The sequence below is a fragment of the Lontra canadensis genome, unplaced genomic scaffold, assembly GCF_010015895.1.
Source record: "Lontra canadensis isolate GAN:19392208 unplaced genomic scaffold, GSC_riverotter_1.0 scaffold49, whole genome shotgun sequence".
NCBI classification, from domain to species: Eukaryota; Metazoa; Chordata; class Mammalia; order Carnivora; family Mustelidae; genus Lontra; species Lontra canadensis.
This window is the reverse complement of record NW_022631043.1, coordinates 9000153-9012508: the sequence shown is the minus strand read 5'-3', so window position 1 is coordinate 9012508 and position 12356 is coordinate 9000153. Positions and strand designations below refer to the sequence as shown.

Sequence of the window (12356 nt, the reverse complement as noted above, 5' to 3'; positions counted from 1 at the left end):
GGTGTGTTCACTCTGTTGGACCACTGTCTGGGAGCAGAAAAAGCCTGGAGCCAGTACCTATGCCGACTATACTGGGATTAATGCCAATTAAAAGAGTATGCCACTTGGAACAAGTTACAAGTGCTTTCTTTGAGATCTTAGATTAGAATTCGATTACTTTTTTTTTTTTTTAATCCATAGGGCTCTGGTTGACTCAGGAAATGCTCAAAATCTTGTAACATATTTGAATAATAATAACTAATGCCTGGTGCAAGGTAAGCACCATGTCATGTGCTTTACGTGCACAATCTCTTTTAGTTAATACAAAAATGCTTTGAGGAAGATTATGTTTATCACATCCCCATTTTGCAGATAATGAAACCGAGGTTTAGCATAATTGGAGTAACTCAACTAGAACTTCACAGATTATAAGTAGGAAATCCAGAGTTTAGCCCTGGAGTGTCATGTGTCATTGGCTATACTATCTGCTGCTAGGTTGATGTTTTCAAGGCATGGTTATCTTCTTCATAGGGTGCTGTACAACATGTTTTGCTATATTTCAGTGATGTGGTTCATGATACAAAGAAAGGGAATGTGTTAAAAATTTGAGTTTATGTAAATCATGGTTAGAATGAGAGTAAATCATGATCTGGGCCAAGCATGGCCCTTAGAAACACCCTATGAATGAGTTTAACAAACTAGCACTGCTGAATTTTCATGATTAATGGATGGATCACCAGCACAAAGCAATACAAAGGAAAGAGCCCTTTTCTCAAGGCCTGCAGGAGTGAACCACTAGCAGGAAAGAAAGGAAAAGGCACAGTGGGCTTTATGTAAGAGTAACAGAATAAGAAGAACCACAACCTGTGGCTGTTTAATCACCACAAGTGATTAAAATGTTGTTTTAAAAATAAAACTTTCCTACTTGTTTGACCAGGTTGAGACATGGGGTCCCTTCCAAGGAATTAGGGGCAGGAAGAATGTGTGTTTCATTTTGTTCATGTCTGGGGGTGTTGCCCTGCCTTCTTTTGAAAGACATCTTCAGAAAGGACATCAGAGCCACGAGGCTTTGAGGTTCCTAGATCTGTCACAAGGAAGCATGCAACCCAAGTTTGGTCACACAGGACAAGGTTATTCTAGAATCTTCATCCACGAAGTTGTGACCAGGGAAGCTAGCTTTCAGAGGTGATGAACAGAGCTTCCAATATTCTGTTTCTGTGTCTGAGTCAGGCCTGGAAAACCTTCCCATATGTGTGGGAGGAAAATTACCCTTTTCTCCTAGATTGGCCACTTCAACCATGAGCTAAAGAGCACTGATGAAATTCTTGCATCTCTGTAAGATGTAAAGAATAGTTCTAACTTAGGCAGTAACCCAGTTAATTGTCCAAACTACAGCCATACTGTCTTTTCACTCAATTGTGTATGTGAGATCACACAATTTTATAAAAGGGGTGGATTGTATTTGTCACCTTGGGACAATGCTTACTCATGCCAATTTTACTCTGTAAAATCCCTCCAAAATGAACTATTAACTCCTGCCTGAAGATTTCCAATGATGGGGGAAATCAGTCCCTCACTTGAGAACCCATTCCATCTTTGGATAAATCTAATTGGAAAAAAGATCGTTTTCTAGCACACGTTTCATTAGAATAAATTAATATGTTTGTTAAGTTAAAGAAGAATCTCAACCGGGATGATCTCATTTTGCATGAGTGAATGAAGGAATTTAACTTCTGTGGTTAAGCTCATGCATTACGTAGCATGATAATGGCTAGAACACCCTTAATTGATCATTTGAGGAAAAGGCACAATTGCAATAAAAGAGGGAAGGACTAATTTTCAATAATTTCATTTTTTGAAATTGATAATTTTCCCTATCTTGGTGTCTAGTGTCTAACCAAATCAGTAATAAGTCTATGAGTGACAGATGTGTCTGAGGAACGTCTCATGGTCATACTTCTTCCCAAGTAACCCGACGTTTGAACAAAAGTAAATTTCCGCATCTTTACTAAACTCATAAGGAATCATGTGAACACATATCTAAGATGGACAGCTTCAGAAGACGGAGGCTGGGAGGACGCTTTACCAGGCATGACAAAAGTTCCTTAAGGACAATACAGTATCAATAATGTGTTACGATATTATGTTATGGTCTTCCTTTGTAAGGAGGTTGACTGACATATGAGAATTCCTAGCAGGACTTTACAAAGCTTCCCACCCAAATCTTCTAGTTCACCGTTTCTCAAATCTCTCATCCTTGGGAGGACACTCTTCTTTTCTTTACTGGCCCAGTTCCCCAAGCCACAATAAGCCCAAAGGAGTGGTAACTACTCCTGTGTTCCTTGCCTAGAAGCCCCTGGTTGTAGGTATTGGTGAGGTCTATACCTGAGACATTAAGATTCCACTAAGGACTGAGCCAATATCCTTTGGGTTGAAATCATCATAATTTTACCATTCTACACTGCACTTATGGATGAAATTGTTACTTTTGACTGTGCAAATACTGGCTTTGTGGGACTAGAGTTGGCTAATTGGTCTGATAAAAAAGAGATAAGTGAAATGACCCTTGATATCATTTGATTGCCTAGAGGGTGTTAGAAATAACAGTAATTTTACAGGGTAATATCACAAATATAAAGGAGTCTCACAAAGCTACTGTTTGAATAAGGGATGGATTCTCTTGCTAAGCTTCTTTGAAATCTCTTCTTCCCACCTGAAGAAGGTGGCCTAAACAGTCTCGCAGTTTTGGGCTTTACAATAAAACTCAAAAGTAACCCATGACCACAACAGAATAATTTTTTTAAAACACTACAACAAAAACTTACAGTGTACTATATGCTGGCTATTATGCTAAACATAATAATAAAAAAGTAAAAAAACAAAAATAATTTTAAATATTACATCATGAAAATGATCAAGAAGGGTCTGATTTGGAAAAAAAAGAAAAAAGACCTGAGACCATTTGGTTCAGGCTCCAGATTCTTACATCTCTGCACCTAAATAAGAAATGGAAATAATAAATTCTGCACACCTTCCAGAAAAAAAATGCATGCATATTTTTTCATTCCCTAATTCCAGAGTCCAAAATTCTAATCCATTAGAAAATTTATTCATCTGGCTAGCTTTCTTGGCTTTGCCACAAGTCCTCCTTAATGATGTCATTCCACTTGTCATCACTGCAACAGGAGTGGGTGGGAAAAAAATAAAGAGAAATGTCAAAGTTTATGATGCATTTTTCCAGAACTCGTTCAAGCTCCTACTTAAATTGATTTCTTTATAAAGTCTAGAGGAAAACTGAAATTCTGAACGCAGATAAGAACCACCTGTACTCAGCCAAAGGATTATCTAAAGGCTCCCTTGTGTAACAAGTCCTTGTTTTTATGTGGTTGGTGACAGAAAAAAGAGTAACGTCAAATGAGTGTTTTGAAAGAACTCAGCAACAGACTTGGCTCATTGCAAGTACTGTCTATGACAAGTATTATTATTTTTACCTAAAAAGTGGGCAAGAGCTGATGGCTGACTTGGGTGTGAAGAGGAAGCTCACACTTTGTCTGTCTGATGTGCCTCTGGCCTGTGAGGTGGCTCTTGTCCGGTTTGCCTGTTCTCTCAAACCAACTGGCTCACTTAGCTCTGTCTTCGACAGCTCACACCACCAAGCTTAATGTTTTGTTACACAACTCAGGGGTAACTCGAGGTCTCACTGTGCCCACCCCCACAGCCCTAAGACAGAGTCTCATGTGTCTGTTTAGTCACTTACTGGGTTTTCACAGGCACATGGACAGTGAGAGTGATGGGATTATCCTTGTCATATCTGGGTGCTGCCAGGAACATGTGACAGATTGTGTGTGCATGTACATGCATATGTGTGTACCTGTTTCTCTGTGTGTAATGTATGCATGTGTACCTGTCTGCATGCACATGTGTGTATCCATACATGTGGGTACATGTAGGCACATGTGCCTATGCATGCACATAGGCGTGTACATGTAGGCACTATACCAGTTTATGCATGTACACATGTGTGCATGTGCATGTGTCTGTAAACCTGCAGTGTGTACATTTGTGCACATGTGTACATACACGCACACACACATGTATGTGCATCCATGTGCCCATGCATGCATGCATTGTACCTGCCTCTGTGTGCATGTGTGTGCACATGCATGCATATGTACATGCCTGTGCATGGGTATGTGTACATTTATGCATGTAAACATACCTCTGCTTTTGCATGGGCACATGCACGTAGGCACTGCATGTGTCTATACACATGCCTGTGTATATGTGCATGTACATGGATGTGTGTGTCCATGTGTGCATGTCTGTGCATGGGTGTGTATACATGTGTGCATGTGTATGTGTCTGTGCACATGCATGTGTCTACATACATGCAACATGTGCATTCTGTGTATGTGCGTGTCTGTGTTGGGGGGATAGTAAACAAAAGTTGAGAGAAAATTTCATGGTTTAATTTTGCTTTTTTTCCTGCCTCCAAGGTATGTGCCACATGCATAGCTATATAATCCCTCTGGCATACCCCATCAGCCTCATCCTCAACACAATTCCAAACTATATGAAAAGCAGACACCTTAAAAATAATAAGCTCTTGCAAAGTGTGGTAGAAAAAAATCCGAGTTTTGGGTAAAAGAGTTAGATTTGAATCCCTGCTCTGCTATCTTCTATATGTTTGAGCCTTGAGAAAGTTACTCCAACCCTCTGAGCCTCCCTTATTTATCAAACAACAATACCTACATGAAATGACTGCTGTAAAAATTAAGTGAGGTAACAAATATAAAATGCTTATGGTAGGGCCTGATAGAGTAGCAAGCGATCAACAAATGTCCGTGTCTTTGCAACGCTGCTGCCTTGAGGCACTCCATGTGAGTTATCTGCCTTTCATCTGCACAGCAGCCTTGTGGGGATGGGAAGTTCAATGACTTGCCTGAGATCACAAGCTGGAGTGTAAGTTTGAAGGGAGTGGAAGCCACGTCTTTCTATCTTCTGACAGCACCTGCCCTGGTGTATGTCTGAAGCAGTCAGTGTGCAGCAAATGCTCTGCACTGGGCTGGAGGGACTTCCCAGGGATCATGAGCACGGACAAAAGGACAGTCCTTGCAGGAGCATAAAGACACCTATCTGTGAAATCTAAAAACCTGAGCTGGCTTGGTCTCCTAGAAAGAAGGGCATGGCCTTTAGGGATGATCAAACACCAAATGTCCTTAAAGAGAGCCAATCTTTCTCATCTTATTTGGAAGATGGTGATAATAGAGAATTTGGAATAATAAAATCATTTAGAGAAAAGACAACTGAATGACTCTTACATATTTACATACATCCCAGGGGACCACAGTGGCTGCTGCTTCTGCTCTGACTGGGAGGCAGGGCCAGGAAGGCCTCCCGCAGTGGGCTGTCGTGTGTACTTGGCTAGTATGCACCATAATGTTCTTATGTGATTACGTATTTGCGAAGGCTGTGACCCTGGTATACAAGCCACAGGAACACTGTTTCTTCCCACCATTTTTAATGAAGTCATTTCTTCATGGAAGCTATATATGTCTGAGATTTATGTTAAGTGAGGGTTTAGCCTGGCGCAGATATGGATAGACATAGGATCAATCACAAGGAAAGGGAAAAGAATAACTATTGCCTTTATTCAAACATCTATTCCATGAGTATTATGTTAACTGAATTTCACAACAACCCAGTGAAGAGGCAGGTATTATGATCATTATCCCCTCAGTGAGGTCACCTTGTTCTATGTCACTCAGTCAGTAATTGGTAGGAACTGGATTCAAGCATGTCTACCCAGTAATCAGGTGTATGTTCTTTCTCTGTCTTTTAACAAAGACTGGGCACTTTTGAGATCAAGGAGATGCATGAATGTCCACCTGCCTGATGGAAGGCTCTCAACGTGTCAGCACCCACTCATGACCCATAAATTCATTAACCATTCTTTGCACCCACTTTTATTTCCAAAGTGGGATTTGAACCAAGGTCAGCTTGACTCTAGAGTCTGAGCTCCTAGGAACACTGAGCCTTATGGAGACATTCCCTGAGGTCATATTGGCATCCAGTGTGGATCTAGGACCTTCTGATATGACCTGATCTCTGACGGTGTTTGTCAAGTAACAACCCCAAATCCTAATGTACAGCCAAGGACAGAGAAGGTTGGCCACCAACTTGGGACAAAGGAATCCTAGATTCCTAGCTCCCTCTGGAACATCAGAATCTTGGGGACAGAGTGATGGGTGGGTACCTGTATTTTTAAAAAGATCCCCAAATGTCATTCTATTTGAAAAAATATGAGTCTGGGACAAAGAGGCTTTTTATCCTTAAAATTTTTCACAATCACATAAGGAGGCTTTTTTTCAACAGAAAACATCTTGAAATTTAGCTAAAGGATGCCAGCATCGAAAAAAAGAGAAGGAAATCTGGTCATCATGGATATGGTTTGATTTCAGTACTTATCCTCTTAAAATGCTCACACCAAAAGCATAAATTCCCATAAACCAGTTCTGAAGTATATATTAAACATAGCCCAACCTTTCTCGTGATGAGGAAGTTGACTCGTTTGGAAATGGCGATACTGTTTTAAAAAACTAAGCTTATCAAAGTCCATCCAAGTATGTGTCCCTATGTTACTGAACTCTCTTCAGGAACTACAGGTATTGGGCTAGTTTATTTGACCTGGAAACATCCACAAGTAATTGTAATTAATTGCCTTCGCCCTCTTAAGCTTCACAAATAATATATATATGAAAAGCCTTGATCTAAAAGAGAAATGAGGACCAGAGGCTGATAAATACCCCTTTCCTGTAAGTGTTGTGGGATTAAGTCTCTCCCTATATACATAAAGAATACTCACACATCAATAACACTGAGGTGAGTACCACAATGAAAGATGACAAGACAAATGTGCAAACCACAAAAGGAGAAACAGAAAGACCAAAACATAAAAACATCTACAGATCCACTTTAAACCTCAAGAATAATTAAAAAAAAAAAAACTGACAAGGAGACACTGTTTCTTATCCAAGTGGCCAATTTAAAAGTCTAGGCACAATTGTGAGAGCAATTTCGGAATGCACATCAAGTATTTTTAAATGTACATTCTCTTGTAGCCATTTTTAGGATATTATTCCTAAGGCAAGAATTAAGCATGGGTGTATGATTTAACTAAGACAATGGTTACTGCAATGGAGTTTATAATTTTATAAGAGTGGAAAACTGAGAAAAAAGCCCCAAATGGTTAAAACATACAATGAAGTAGTATGTAGTTACAATTTATTTTGTAACTGCATATTTAATAATATGGGAAAAAGTTCAAGCAAAGAGTGCTTAACACTGTATCACAAATCATTATGTACAAAATGGTCCCATTTTAATTAAAAAATTGCACAGATAAGCATTAAGAATTACAAGCATGAAGGTGTAGGGAGACAGATGCCAAAATGTTCATAGTGGTTATCCTGGCTTGTAAAGTCACAGGAGATGTTACTTTCTGCTTTTTGTCTTATGTGATGGGCATAAACTTTTGTTAGTGAAAATGCATTCATTTTTTCTGATAAGAAAAAGTCACATGTAAGAAAGGGGGAAAAATCCAATATGATTGTCAGTATTGACAAACATGCCATGTTTCTACATCCCTTTTACCATAATTCTAATTTTTTATTTGTCCCTGAGATCTGTAAGCTGTCTCAGGAAGTATTTAGCTTGAGGCTAAAGAAAGGCAGATGATTTTTCTGTGAAATTTGGGAGGACCTGGAGGAGACCTTTAATGACTGGATTATGCCCTCCCACCCTACCCAGAGGTCTGCTCAGAAAGTCCTCATGGGGATGCTGGGAACTAGAGATGCTAAGAACCATGAATTCTAATCTGGTTAAGAAGCAAGCCTGGGCTCATGTTTCTTATTATCCACACCAGTGAGTTTTGAAAGTGAAGGGAGGTACTACTAATAATCACATTGAAAGAATCAGTGTCTTGGGGCACCCGGGTGGCTCAGTCATGTCTGCCTTCACTCAAGTTATGATCCCAGGGCTCCCTGCTCAGTGGGGAGTCTGCATCTCCCTCTGCCTCTGCCCCTTCTCTCCTGCTTGGGCTCTCTCAAATAAACAAAATCTTAAAAAAAAAAAAAAAAGAAAAGAAATGCCTTGGACAAACCAGGACATATGGTCACCACGGTCATAGGGAATTCAGGGACTCATGGCATCGATTGCTGAAAGATGCCAGGGGCTGCTAGACTCTTCACAGATGCAGAAACAGAGGACCAGAGAGGGGAGAGAGGGAGGAGGACCAGAGAGGGACATGAACACATGCTGCACAATATTGGTGATGCCACGAGTCATGAACACGCTGCTTAACTCAAAAGATTCCTTTATGTGTGTACATGTGTGAGAGTGCCAGGGTGTAAGTGTCTGAGAAAGTGTGAGTGTGTGAGTGTGCAAACGTGTGTGTGTGAGTGCGTGTGTACCATCATGAAGTGACATGGAAGGATGTGAGCAGAACTTCACAGTCTCCTCTCCTGAAGCTCTACTGCTCAGAGTCATATCAACACTGACTCATGCCTTTTGGCTCTTAGAGTTCTAAAAATATTCCGAGACCAGCTTACCAGGAGTCAAGACAGTCTCCTCTAAACTGCTCCTTAGCCTGTGTCTTCATTCATTTAACAGGTATTTGTGCAACACCACGAGGTAGTAAAGGTCCTATTTCACAGGACACTGTTTGTAGAGGTGCCCATTTTTTTAAGCGAATGTGACCAGAAAATGTCTGAATGATATTTAGAAGGAGTTTTATGTTCTCTAACTCACTACAAAGGTGGAGAGGGAAAAATAATTCCCTTGTTCACACATTTTCTTATTGTTCAAACAGAATGAAGCCTTTTCTTCCCCATAAAATTCCAATGGTAAAAATCAACGTTTCCCTTTCCTGTTTTTCCTTCAGAAAACAAGTTTCTAGGAAGCAAACTTGCTCCGAAGAAGCGTGGTAGGGCAGTGGGAGGAAAGAGCTCTTTCGAGTCACAGACGCTGTATATATTACAACAATCCTATGATGCACAATTTTAAACATCTCTGAAACCAGATTGCATCTTATTCTCCATGGAGTGGTAAAGCCCTGAGTCCTTTCAGAGACGTTTGTGATTGCTTCTGCTGGTCAGCAGGGGGCAGTATCAACCCGGGACCACTTCACATTCTATTCCCTGCCTCAGGTTTTTTAAAGACCATATTCAGTGTGTGAAATCAGGCGGCAAAGCTACGTGGATTCCATTTTGGAGCTTAAACTCTTGGAGAGCTTTTTTTTTTTTTTTTTCCTTCTTCTTCTTCCTTTTTTTTTTTTTTTTCTTTTCCTAACCAGTCCCAGGGGATGGGTGTGAGGGTGGGATTTTTTTCTGTCCATCCTTACCTGCAGGGTAAGCCCAGCTTACTGGGAGGAGTTTCTTTCAGACTCCCCATACTGGGTTTTTCTTTCTTAGTGCTCCATAGAAAATGGGGCATCTCACGGATGATGGTACCTTAGAGTCAACAGAATACCGTAGCCAGATTTTGAGATCTATGACCTCTATTTAACCTCTAAACGGCTGGTTTTCTTTTTTTGTTAGCAGGATAGCAATGTTTCTCTGAGGATGCCATAAACTGATACACATAAACACCAGGCACAGAGTAGATGAACATTATTCTCCAGTTCTAGAACCTTATGGCCTTGAAGGCGCCTGGCCCCTGCCTCCTGCCCCATCCAAAGTTCAAAGAGGAGTGAATGAGGATAGCACAGGATTGTTGCCTTTCTAGAGGGCCTGGGAGAGAACAAGCCCCAGGGCTCTCGCGGGAGGCAGTGTGGTGAACAGACCAGGCAGCGGCTGGGGGCTCCCAGAAGGCTCAGATGGAAGTCCCTCTACTGACCGGTAGAGTTTGGGTGGGCCACTTAATCATTTCTCTGTGTCTCCACTTCCTCAAGTGTAAGGTGAGGCTCCTAAGAACACTTACTTCAAGATGTCATTGTAAGTGAATTTGTGCTAACAGCTTAGAAGAGTGCTTGGTATTTGGTAAACACCTAATGGTTATTACTTACTATACATTCTCTGCTTGATAGCAATGCAGTCCCTAGAGAGACTCTCTGAATGGGATTCAATGAGGAGTGTCTCTGTGACAGGAGGGGAGAGAACGTTTTCTGATGTGCCCCACTGTCCTTACTGCGGGGAACCCATGAAAGGCAGAGACAGCGTTGGATAGTACAAGGCTGGACAGTCAGTGGGCAAATCCCCACATGTCATTTCAGGATGCTACCCTTTGCTTCTCCTGTAAGAACCTCTCCTGGACCTAGAAATCAACCTCAGACACACTGTGGCTCCTCCTGTCCCCACATCCACTCCTGCTCCAACACCAGGTCCCCCAGATGAGACGCAGCTGCTATTGAATAAAACACATTAAAAATTATCTACAGTCTGCAGGGTCAGGTCATTAGTGAAGCAAGTACTTCTTTAGCAAGAATGAACAAAGGGTTTTGTACAGCTCTGGACCTAGGTATTTACCCAGGCTAACTGAGAAGATTATCTGCTAGACCACCCAGCTCTTCCTAGCTCCTTCAATGTGGGAACCAGGATAAAAACTGCATTTAATTTTGACATCAAGCCCCTTAAATATATTACAAATAAGAAAAGCCTACTTTTTATTTGGGGAGAGGGTATTGAGTGAGACAAAATGTTTCTTCTCTTTGTTAGTACACAGACACAATCCATTTCAAATTGTGAACTAGAGGGGAAGATATGAATTTTGAAGTTTGCAACCTTTAGTTAGTTAATCACAGAAACTCACTGGGAATGGTGTATGTGCACAGAAGTGTGAATTCTCCAAATCGAGGAAAGCAGAATGTCCCAGGAAGCTGAGCAAAGTAACAAATAATTGCTCACTGGAGCTTTGCAGAGTATTGAATCAAACTCCTGAAATTTGCTTGCAAATTCCCTGCTGTTTTTGCCTGAGGCTCCTGCAGAGGCCAGGCACCTCCTGTGCTCAGTCAAGGAAGGTCTGTCAGCTTCCATCAGTGCAGAGGAGCAGCCCAGTTAAGCAGGGACAGTGCCTGCCTCCCCACAACCCTTTACAGTTTAGAGCTAGGGTTGGGGAGATGCATGGGAAAATATTATCAGTATGGTGATGGCTGCCATTTTTGAACACTTAACCTAATCAAGGCGTTGCCTGGAGACTCTCATAATAGCCCAAGTAGGAGGCACATCCATGATCCTCATTGTGCATTGAGAAACTCGTGCTCAGAGAGGCTACCTCACTTACTGAAGGTCACATGGCAAGGAACTGGTGGAGTTGAAATTCCAACCCAATGCTGAACCCACCACCCATTGCCTTTCCACTATGCCTACATCAGGGGGCCTCTGAGCCAGCAGACAACTAGGAAAATGGGAGAAGCGTTATCTGCAAAGAAAGGCAGTTTTTATCACTAATGCTTGTGTCTGGTTATTGGGTGTTCTCATACATTATGTGACAAGGGTTACAACTGACATGAGTTCTCCTAAAAGCAAAAGCAAGTGAGTGCTAATGTCCCTTAGGGTTAAAAATCTTGAAGTCGAGGAAACTCCTCTGTTCTTTTAGTTATCTTCCCCTTAAAAAGCAAAGCTGAGGCCCTCTTTCTCTAATCAGCATCTCCGTTCGTGGCCTTCAGTCTACTCATGATTTGCAAAGAGAAAAAGAAAAGACAATACCGAACCAAACCAAACCAACGACAAACACATCATCAACACCGCAGCCCCTGGGCTCTCTCTCTGGTCCCACGAACATTTATGACAAGTAACTTTAGAAAAAGAGCCGCTGTGGAGCCCCAGCTCTACCTTGTGCTCCAGGCTGGAGTCTTTAAACATCAGTGAGAATGGCTTGATATGCTCTCTTCTCAATTTATCGCCACTCCGCAAGTCGATGGTATGTTCTATTCTCTTGTTAATTTCCTCAGGCCCAGACTGGACATGCAAAGCTTGTGCAAGATGGTTTGGAAGTAGATTTATTGAATTTCTTGTTAGGGCAGCCAGAGTCTAGGGGGAAAGCACATGCAAACACGATAAACCTGCTAGTCCCCTTTGGATTAAAAAGAAATGCAATGTTTTTAGATCAGGTTGCATTGCAAACAGTAATAGCACTCCATGCATGCAGATGTATTCAGTGAAACCTACAGAAGTTGATCAATTAGCATTCGCTTCAGAGAAACACAAAATATCACATTAGGAGGGACACTTGCCTTTCCTCTAGGTAGGCGCACTGAATTCCTTTGGTCAGGTATTTAAAGAGTTGTTGGCTTGGAGATGTTAACCAAGACCCTTTCTCTAACCAGGCACATGGCTGGTATGAGAGAAAGAGAACCACCAGAAATAACAGAAATTAAAATA

General features: G+C 41.4%; 1 protein-coding gene across 3 annotated transcripts in view; it reads right to left on the bottom strand.

Moving 5' to 3' along the window:
* Positions 1-12356, bottom strand: part of ADCY8 (adenylate cyclase 8) — a 215718-nt gene that overhangs the window by 68769 nt on the left and 134593 nt on the right. For 2 of the 3 annotated variants that reach the window (XM_032873519.1, XM_032873520.1), the window contains exon 8: positions 11808-12005. The exons of the other annotated variant lie outside the window; for it this stretch is intronic. In XM_032873519.1, the coding sequence (XP_032729410.1) occupies positions 11808-12005 (198 nt within the window). The remainder of the gene's footprint in view (positions 1-11807; positions 12006-12356) is intronic. 3 annotated transcript variants of the gene reach the window in all.